This window comes from Microtus pennsylvanicus, chromosome 9 (assembly GCF_037038515.1).
Source record: "Microtus pennsylvanicus isolate mMicPen1 chromosome 9, mMicPen1.hap1, whole genome shotgun sequence".
NCBI classification, from domain to species: domain Eukaryota; kingdom Metazoa; phylum Chordata; class Mammalia; order Rodentia; family Cricetidae; genus Microtus; species Microtus pennsylvanicus.
This window is the reverse complement of record NC_134587.1, coordinates 15846974-15858055: the sequence shown is the minus strand read 5'-3', so window position 1 is coordinate 15858055 and position 11082 is coordinate 15846974. Positions and strand designations below refer to the sequence as shown.

At 40.8% G+C, this 11082-nt stretch overlaps 1 protein-coding gene across 2 annotated transcripts in view; it reads right to left on the bottom strand.

Moving 5' to 3' along the window:
* Nucleotides 1-5438: 5438 nt before the first annotated feature.
* The window catches only part of Galnt3 (polypeptide N-acetylgalactosaminyltransferase 3), a 34341-nt gene continuing 28697 nt past the window's right edge, over nucleotides 5439-11082 (bottom strand). For both annotated transcript variants that reach the window (XM_075985000.1, XM_075985001.1), the window contains exons 10-11: nucleotides 7498-7650; nucleotides 5439-6515 (exon numbers count right to left, since the gene is read on the bottom strand). In XM_075985000.1, coding sequence (XP_075841115.1) covers nucleotides 6393-6515; nucleotides 7498-7650 — 276 coding nt within the window. In that variant the 3' untranslated portion in view covers nucleotides 5439-6392. The remainder of the gene's footprint in view (nucleotides 6516-7497; nucleotides 7651-11082) is intronic.

Sequence of the window (11082 nt, the reverse complement as noted above, 5' to 3'; positions counted from 1 at the left end):
CTGTCCTGTTTCAGAGTTCGGGGTAAAAGTTGACTAGATGCCGGGGCAGCTTTCTGGACGCTGACTGACACTGGCTCCATGAAGTTAGTGCTCATGAGAACGAACTATTGTCTAGAGAACAGGACGGTCCCTGAATCCCACCCAGGTCTCCTCTTCTTACCCTGTGCTCTGTTCTGCACCCAGAAGTTCCTTCTCATTTTTTTTCCTTCACGTTGTGACCCAGTTACAGGGGACCTCATGGGTGACTGAACAGATACTGACAGCTGATCTTCGTTCAGCCTCCGAAACTGCTCAGCCTTTCTGTTCATCTGGAACCTAGCGAGAAAACAAGGAGACCGTAGGGAACAGCTTCTGGCAACAGTTAACTCCAGGATTCAGTCACAGTTGACATGGGCTTGGAGACAACACTCAGGAGCCGTCGACCACTGGGCAACACCCAGGAACGAGCCAGAGCCAGGTGGAGCCCAACCGTTGAGCGTTTGATGGCAGCTGACACTACATCCTCACCAGCTAAGACTGACTGCTCAGCTTTATTCCGTCTGTCCATCCGTTTTGTTCTTCCCTCCGGGGTTCCAGATTATTGTGTGAACAACTCAGTTCCTTTCAGCGAACTCTTTTCTCCTCGTAAATCACCCAGAGTTAATTTTGATGCTGGCGGTGAGAACTCTGACGGAACACTAACATAACAAGCATGCTAACACAGAGAAACAGGCATGGTGTCCCTCCTCGTTAACCAGACTCCACAGCTAAGTAAAAGGTTCTGGACTTCCTGTGGGGAAAATAAGGAGCTCTTTTGTAACATCCTGGATTCTAGTCATACTTTCAAAGACGGATACTTTTATGATGAATATCATATTTTAATGAGGAGATATTTTTGAAAGACTTACTGGAAAATCGGACCTAGTAATAATTTACATAATAGACGGCTGAGATTTTAGAGGGATGCCTTAAATCACATTATAAAGTAGCGACAGGCATTCGTGACTGACCATGGGAGAGCACATTGTGCCTGGTTTGTAATGAAGGAAATGGTGGCATTTGCTACATCATTACCTGAAAAGTGTGAAGACGTGCTCCCAACTTTTTCTCTTTAGAACTTTGTATTATACATGTTTATTGCAGTGTGTGTGTGCACGCGTGTGCATGTGTGTGCGTGGCATGGTGCTGGAGTGGGGGCCAGAAGACAGCTGGGAGTCAGTTCTCGCTTTCTGCCACATAGGTTCTGGGAGAACAAATTCACATCTTCAGACTTGGTGGTCGGTACTTGTACTTGCTGAGGCCTCTTCCTAGGTGGGACCACAGGGTTTCTCACCTCATCTTCATGGAGATGACTTTTCCGTGAATACAAAGGCATGTTCCCACACAGAGTAAGGCAACGATTTCAGGTGGCAGTGAGGTTAACACAGGACTAAGCGTGATAACCGAATGCTTGTACCACAGAGTCATCTGTTCAGACGTGTGTTGTTTTAGAACTAAAAGATGCACAGGATGCTGTTATGAAGACAATCCAGGGAAAAGGACAATTTCAGAAACATCACAGTGGTTTTCATAGGAAGGAGCCCACTGCTGAGCCTGGAGCACAAGCTGAGGAAAATGAATGCAGAGGAGGTAGAGTTATAGCAAGCGCTGACTGACCACACCCAGGCCAGGCAGGCCATAGACAGGACAGTGAACTGTCTCTTAGAATGTTTGGGAGCCACTGGAAGCTTACAAAAGCAGCTAGCCAATGTGTTTGTCTTTAAAAGGTAACTTAAGTTGCTGTGAAAAAAAAATCAACTGGAGAATGGTCAAAAGTCAGAAAAATAATTATAAAAGCACCAGAGATCATCTCCATGTATGGTTTGAAGCAGGGCATCAGGGTTACACAGAGAAGCTCTTGGTGCTGTAGATGCCAGAAATGAGTTTCTTTCTTTTCTTTTTCTTTATTTTTTTTTTATTGAAATGATCATAGGTTCACGACTGATAGTAGCACAAAGAAGGAAAGGATGAAATGTCCAGATGGCATGGCTTCAAATAAGGAAAGATGTTGTGGGATATTTGCACGCTGTGTGAAGATGTATTTCTGTGATTGTTATAATAAAAAGCTAATCAGCCAATAGCTAGGCAGAAGGAAGTTATTCCCAAGCCTAGTAATAAAACTGAAAGAGAAGGACAGTAAACAAAAACAAAATATTCCTTTCTTTCTAGAAGTTGAAGATGTATATTTAGCAGATGTTCAAGACAAGATAAGGCATACGGTTTTCATAGAAATGAGTTTCCTGAACAAGGAACAAGAGTAGGAGTTGGCAGAGTCAAGGGTCCCTGGAGGGAGCTCCCTGGAGGGAGCGCTTTATCAAATCAGTACAGAAAAGGGAGGTAGAAACTGCCAGGAAGCCATGGTGGTAGTAACAGAGGTAGACAGAGATTAGTGTCTTCTGATGCCTGCATTAGGATGAGAAGAGATTATCTTGATTGACAGGGGAGTGGAAAGTCCACAGTGGGTGGCGGGCCTGGGCTGTAGAAGGAAGCTACCTGAGCAAGCCAGTGAGAAAGCCCCAAGCTGAGGTCTTCTGTGGTTCCCACGTCCAAGCTTCTGTCTTGAGTTTCTACCCAGATGGGTTGCGATCTGCAAGTGTAAACCAAACAAACCCTTTCCTGCCCTCGTTGCTTTGGTCAGAGTGATTTTATCACAATAATAGACAAAGCAACCTGAGCACAGGCCTACAGGCCAACACAGTGTAGAGAGTTCTGCATTGAGGCTACCTTCCCAGGTAATTCTACGTTGTATTAAGTTGGCAATTAAACTAATGCCATTTAATTATCATGAAAATTTGGAGCCTATTTTCTGATGAAGCCATCAGCTTCTCCTAGAACTTTTATTCTCTGTAATATCATTGTAACATAATTATGGGATGTCTTCATTACTAGATTATGATCTTCATGGGACAGGGATTATTATTGTACATTACTAGGATTTAAAGCTTAATATGGTCAGTAAAACATAAAAGATATCTCATAAGCAATATTGAAAAGCAGAGAGCACAGTGCCACTATGTGTTTCCCTGTGGTAAAATCCTGAGAAGACCAACTTAAAGGCGGAAAGCTTTATTCTGACTCATACTTCAGAGGCTTCAGATCATGGGTGTTGACTCTTGCTTTGGGTGTGTAGTTACCACATTTTGGAACATAGATACTTACCTCAAAGCATCCAGGAAGCAAGGTGGGGAACTGAGGGGACCAAAACCCCTTCCGAGGGCACACACAACCTTAGTAACGTCACTTTCTCTCATCACACCACACCTCTGAACAATTCAACTACCTTCTAATAACGGTATAAGTCGGTGACGATGCCTGTTAACCCATGACCCTTGGGAGTTTCCAACCCAAACCCTGGTACTCAGTGTGCAAGGGAAGGGGAATCACGTGTCAGTGCAACGGTGCTGATTAGAGAAAAGGAGTGAAGACATAAATTCATTTTAAAAAGCTGTATGAAATATTTTAATTGAAAAAGGCATGCATATTTACATACATACACTTGTTCATTTTCTGCCTACCAACTCCCTCAAACACATGCCGCTGTAGAGTCAAGGCATTAATCGGAGTATGACTCAGTTCCCCGGAGCTCTAAGCATCTTTCACACAAGTCACACTACAATCACAGTGTCTTCGGGTATTTATTTCTGTTGTCAATAAAATGAATTGTAAGTTCGCAACTCACTTTAAAGACAATGAAATGAAATTCTCCTAAGAATTTAAACTTATTTTCCCAGAAATAATGATTTTCCCATTTATGTTTATGTTAATATTTATATTGTTTTATTGACCAGGGTCTCCTTTAAGATAGGCTGTCTTTAAATTCTCTATGTAGCTAAGGATGACTTTGAACTTCTGATCAGCCTGCCTCTGTCTCTCAAATGCTGGGATTATAGGCAGGTGCTACCGTTCCTGTTTTTAATGCAGTGCTGGGATTTAATCCAGAGCAGGCTAGGCAAGCATTCTTCCAACTGAGCTACAGCATTACCCTTCATATATGTTTTGATGACTATATATGTGCATTCTCTGGTAATATAGTGATGTAAAATTCGTCCCAACCAGCAGTTTTAATGCATTGTTTTCTCCTATGGCTAACTAAGTAGGCACCTCTCAAATTTTAGTGAGCCTGACCATGGAATTGACCCTGAGCCGGGCAGGATACTGGACTCAGCTATGGTGGCCTCTGGAATGGTCCTCTGGAATGATGGCAGCATGCCAGGTCTTCAGCCGAAACCAGACCATTTGTCCTGTCAGCTTCAAATTGAGCAAGAGTTCCCCAATTTTACACTTGAGTGCAGGCAAGTCATGCAAGTGGATGGCAGCCAGACTCTCTGAATTACTGCTAACACAGGTCTGGCAGTCAGGGCACTTTCGGAGGGACTCTCTCCACAAAGGGCCAGTCCCCAATCGAATTGCTGATAGGACACTCGAGTGGCAGCCTGAGGTAGCTGTGTCAGGTAAGGATCTTTCCTGTGGATATATTTAATACGGCCACAATGCGATCAACCCAATTTAAGTGACTTGACTTGGACCACGAGACATCAACGTATGATTCTTTGTGAACACCAGCGTATTGGTTTCATTTTTAAAAACAGGTTTTCCTCAAGATCATTCATAAAATTTCATTGAGAAACTGCTCCGCTTTGTATTGTTTTTAGGGATAAAATAAGTGTTGAGAGCATCCTTGGCTCATGAGTCTAGTGGAACAAGCTGAGGAAGAGAAATTGCACACCCAAGAAGCAACATACAGTATGCTTACTACTTCATGGCATTATTAGCTATAATAATAGAGAAGCGTTTATATATTAATGGGCTGCCAAAGCTAAAAGGTAGGAAGTCATATCAGTCATACAGTGCAACATGGTGGCATACTGCTTCATTCAGAATTGTGACCTTTCTCTCTACCTTAAAAGAGACAGCCGAACGGCAAAGTCTTACACTCCCTCTAGCTTTTGATATAGTTAGGAAAATGGTAGACGTTCCTTTAACTGAAATCTCTGCAAAGTAACTGGTTAGAGAAGGTGGAATTTTTAATCCAACTTTTTAAAACTTAATTAATATTTTATTATTTAATTAAAGCTATATAGTAAGAAGTGTTTTCTGTTGCACAACTGAGACCCTACTGGTTTTAAAGCAAATTCTATTTTGCTTCTGAAATAATACAAGACCTCTCTCTATATGATGGCCAAATAGGAAACGGTGACTTCCCAATATAATTTTATGGGAACATTAAAGAAAGCTACCAGGAATTCATAAATCTACCAGCACCTTCAATCCTGTTTTCATGCTACTGTCTCAGCTGGAGTGTTCCTTAGAAGAATCTGGGTCTCCACAAAGAGCGGGCAATTAATACGTACCATAAAACAATGATCCATTACAGATTCCGCCCACCCCAAATTGGACAGAACAGAAACAAAAGTTTGCACTAGTGTTCAGGGTTCTTTTTTATTGTCTTTTTCACATAGATAAAAGTAAGGCTACTTTTTATGGGAAAGATCCATTGCAAATCCACTCTGTATAATGAATCAACAACGACATTTAGAATTGAGTCAAGTAGACTGCATTTGAAATCCAGCATTATAAATATTCGGGATTAGTAAGTTGAGCTAAGAAAATAAGTCTACTAGAAAGGAAGAAGGAACCCCTGTAGCAACAGCTAATAATTTATAAATTTTTTTTTAAAAGTGCTCTGGGAAAACACACAGTGTAGCCGCTTCAAAAAAGCCATCTGGGGAAGACTCCCGTGCATCGAGTGCAGTGGGCTTCAGACTAAAAAATATCTGTAAATTTTCCAAAAATTGAAGTGTTAAAAATAGTCCTCTCCTTATTCAACTTCATGTTTATGGAAATATGTGACAGACAAGTAAACGAAGACAACAAAAGTTTACCTGGATTTTGGAACAGTAAATTCTAGATCTGTAAAAATTTCCTGGTTTGTACAGAAAGGCCAATGACTGACCTTCATTGATCGATTTCTACATAGCTATAAAAATACAGTATCAAATCTTTTTCCAGTTCCCCTACAACTGGGGGAAATATTCTAAGTGGCGAATGTGCGGATGTAGCTGTGCATACCCCCAAGGGTACAAGCACAGGTCACTTCTCTAGGAAAATTACTGTCTTTGTAAACATCTCTCTTCTACATCTGGACATTTCAGAATCGTCTTTGGTATTTCTAGGTGCTGAGCTTTCAGACAGAAACCCACAGGGTCTCTGCCGCGGAACTACGTAGACATCTTAAGACATAAATAAGGAAAATGCACTTGGAATAAGTTACAATTAGCTGCTTTTGCATAATTTTCAATAACTACAGTGTACGCCTCGTCACAGTTTTATGAGGAAGAATATGTCCTTTTCAACTCCTTAGCTTTAAGGAACACTTAATCATTTTGGCTGAAAATCCATTTCTGGAGTAGGTCTGTTGGGTTGCACGGCACTAGGTTTGGATGCTCTCCATTTGCTGAAAGGCACATCTTAAACAACGGGTTATACAGAAGTTGGTCCTGGAAAAAAGGAAACATACAACATACATTAAGTTTTAATGATTTACAGCTAAAAGTTAGATATGAAAATGACTTTACGGTTTCTCTAAAGGTGAAGGGAGATTTGCATAACAAATGTGTCCAATTCTCAACCTTAAGTCTAAGATCAACTAGAGCTGGTAAAGTATTGATGACTTTTGTTCATAACTCTACAGTTCACTTTACTGCTGTCTAGTCAATGTGAGTCACTTCAAAAACCAAGAGGAAAGTAGAGAGCGAACCCGAAATACATTTCAGGTATTTCAAATGGGCAACTTCAAAATCAGAAAAGCCAGTCTTATGGTATGCTATTATTACACAAAACTAGTTTTTGATAAAAAGTACTATCGTCAAGCTAAATCTTAAACATTTTTGAGAACAGGCGATCGGCCATACATTCTTTTGATTCCAGATTAATTTAAAATGTACTAAAATGGGGGAAGACATAACAATTCTATGTGAAAAGCACACTTTTTGTCCCTTTAAGGAATAAACATAGTTTTCAAAGTCTATTGTAAAAACTCTTTGAAAGTCAAGGATAAGGAACTAATTAATAGTTTATAGCCAGGCAGTGGTGGCATATGCCTTCAATCCCAGCACTCGGGGGTGGGGGGGGGCAGAGGCAGGTGAATCTCTGTGAGTTCGAGGCCAGTCTGGTCTTACAGAGTGAGTTCCATGATAGCCAGGACTGTTTTACAGAGAAACCCTGTCTCAAAAAACCAAAAATAAATAAATAAATAGATAAAAATTATAGAAGTTTTTCACCTGCTTAAGACAGGCTTCAGCTTTACGATTAGTAGCTCCCACAGGTACTAAATCCCTAGATATATTCTCTTATCACCGAGGGAGCACATAAAAATAGCGGAACTATTGAAGGTGAAGTAATTTGATATATGGCACAGTAAAGCAATTAGAGCTATTCAAAATAATCTAGTGAATGGCTAAATGAGCCACAGTCAGTCACCTTCTGAATCTCCCATATCTGTTCTCCGGGGGCGATTGTCCTGTGACCTTTATAGACACACGCCTTCAGCTGGACGACCCCCGGAGCGGCATGAAGACATAACTCCTTCTGGATGTTGTGCCGGATTTCACGCTGAGCGGAGTACTCAAAGTACTGTGGGAAGGAGAGTGACATTGTTGACAAAGGTACCTGTGTGAAAACCAACCAGCTCCCTACTAAACGGTAAGCTCCTGAGGTCTTCAACAACCACGATACAGAGGTCAGAAGTGTAAGCAGGGTCCTTGTGACAGAAGACAACAAGTTCTTGATATTGTCCATTGCCCTCAGGGATTACTCCCTAAATATGGGAACCCTTCCTTTCCAAACTAGAAACTGCAAATTCCATGGCAGAATGGAGGCCGGCAGAAAGCAGCCCGCAAAGTTCTAGAGAGCAGTTAAGTGGCTGCTGCTTCTCTCTCCCCCACAACAATCCTTCTCTCATGCATCTCAACTGAGTCATTTGCACTAATCCACAAGCTATCATGGACTCTCAGAGATGCTTCTGTCTCTGTGAGATGGGTATCAAGCGTCCCTGCCCATAGCATTCCTGAAATCACTAATCCAATGGGTTGATAGGCGTCGAGCACTTTCAGCAAAGACGAACACGCACGGGTCAGCACTTGGTACATTGTAGCTTTTTTTTTTTTTTACATTGTAGCTTTTTTAACTAATGTGTATCTCCACAACCAATTAACAGTCTCTTAAGCTCTGCTGAATTTTCTTCTCGGATGTCATTTCATTCATGCTTACTCCTCCTCCGTCTTCACTTCTCTGACACGGATCACCTCTTAATTTATCCTGCAGTGCCAACCTCTGACCCAAGGATGCATCGATCCTGTCAGCTGCTTGGAAGCCCTTTAAAGCTCTGGCTTGATAAATTGGCTTCACGAAAATCACCTGTGTTGCTCAAGGCTCCTCCCCACCCCTGCCCGCTATTTGACACGCGCAGTGTTCAGGACTTACTCTCACGGCAGCCACTGCCTCAGCTGTAGCAGACCGTGCTCATTTAATATAAACCAACCTCTAAAGAATAACCCAAGAGTTCGCTCTATTGCCAGGCTGTTGCTTGGAAATCCTTGACCCTTTCCTGGTTTGCTAACTCGTTTTCATTCCTTAGGGACTAGATGAAGTCCTATTTTACCTCTTTGTTTCTCTTCAGTTTTTCCCTTGGTGGAAAACTGTAACTTTCAAGACTCCCACAAGACACCAGAGCTAGCCTGTCCTATGCTACTAGAATTACATGCGTGGCTAGTTGGATTCTCTGTGAGCCAAGGCTAAGCATTGTATTATCTAGTGACAGTCACTGTCGTGGAAGACACTTTACTGTCTGAACTATTGTCCCAGCCCCATAATAAATCAAATATTTAATAATGTTGGCGGTTCTAAGGATGAAATGTGTTAACATAATTGATTATCAATAATGCAATAATGCCTGTTAGCACTAATATTTATAGAGTCCTTGTTGTATGCTAGGCAGGCACTGTGCTAGAGGAAACACTCCACAAACATGAGCAGAACCCAGAGCCTCCACCCCAGCTCCTTGTCTCAGTCTCACACTTAATTTCTCTCTCTCCTACAAGTAAAACATTAAATTGGTTTTATAACCAACTTTTCAGGGGGAAGCACTGTAGAAAGTAACTTAAGAAGGAGAAAGAAACAACACTCTAACTATTCCTGACTAAGTAATTTAAACTAAGATAAGCCTTAAGAACTCAAACACAAGAAGAAAGGCTATTACATATTATTATTTAAGGGTCACTAAGACGAAACTTGGAAGGAAAGGAAAACAGTTAAAAATAATTTGGTAGCAAGGACAAAGTAAATAAGTAACCAGCTGGAATTATGGGAGGCATGCTCTAGTGGAGAATGTGCATGAAATATTAACTGTCATAAGGCTGCAATGACATAACGGCGCTGGGCCAGAACAGTTTCCAATCCAGCCACAGAACAAAAAGAGTTTCTTTGCTTTGCATTCAGAAATACTGTTATATAAGGATTACAAGTCATAAAACACTATTAAATGATCAAAATGGGAGAAAAGGAGAAAATGCTCAAATTAAATGAGACATCTGAATTTTAGTTCTCAAGGAACTAAAATTTGCTAAATAGTTGAGGGAAATAATTGATTAAAATAAAACAGGACTGAAAGTGAGTTGAACACGGACACCAATAGACATGCCAGAGTGGACAGGGAAAAGCCCACTGAGGCCTCAGCCCTGCTGAAAGAACCATAGGCGACAGAGGGAAGCTGGGAGCCGGTAAGTGGTTGTGTTCCCAGTGCCAAGCATATGTACAAGTAACATTATGCAGAGCAAACAGGTTATATTTAGGAATTTGTATGTATACACATATATGCATGCAATGGCAATTAGGGAAAAAAGAGCCCATGAATCTGAGGGAGTGTGTGTGTGGGGGGGGTTATATGAGAGGGTAGAAAGGGAAGGGGGAAATGTTAAAATTTTATTAAATCTCAAAAATAAAAAATAAACACATAAAAGATATAAGTGCGTTAGGATGACAGAAGCCAGAGCCATCTTAAAATACAAGCCAGATCACATTATTCGCCCACTCAAAAACCTCTTGATGGCTTCTGTTGAGTTCAGAATCAAATCCATCTTCCTTAATAGGTTTGCAGAGCTCCATACAACCAGGTTCCTTATCAGCATCTCTGACCTCATTTCCCTCACTCCTTGCCTAGACCACTGCGTGCTGGCCATGCTGGCCGGCTGTGTTCTCTGAACCTCCTCTACATGGCTGCTCTCACCCAGACCTCCTTCAAGATGCTCTTCTCCCCGAATGCTTGACTCCATCTCAGATGACTGCTCCACAACGATCTTCTTTAACTCCAAGTCCAACCTCTGAATCCATCACTCACATTATCTCTTCCTGCTCTATCTCTGTTAGCACCACAAACTACATTATAGTTTTCACTTCTTATGAAAAAAAAGCTTCTCTGACACAGGTTTCACAAGGTCAGTCATGACTTTCAAATCTTGCAACAGGACAAGGTGTATGATGAAGTTATACAAATATTTTTAATAACTGAATTTCCTCCTCATATTTATTAAAGACAGCCTGTTCTATTGATAATTTAGAATTAATTTTATAATTCGCTATAAAAGTATCTACACAGAAAAAGATAATAGAAAAGCATAAAACTAACACTCACACACTATATTTTTAAGATAGTACCCTGCAGCAAATTATTACAAAAATAGTAGTAATAATGCATTTTAAGATAATTGTTATTCTGGAGAGACCTTGAGAGAAATGCCTAAGTATTTACAATCATGATAATATATTTACAAATGAGGAAATAAGCAAATTGTTATTTACAAAATAACAATTATTTCTATAACTATTCTTATGTAGAAAGAAAGGAAAAAAATTAAAAGATTGTATATGGTCAAATAAAGACTGAAACCAATTAAGCTGAATTTAATGAATAGGAAGATGTGCAGAAACAGACTTGCCAGGAGACACACTGATCCTTTCTTCCTAACACTGATACTTTCTTTCAAAGCCCTGTAGAAGTACGTACACAGT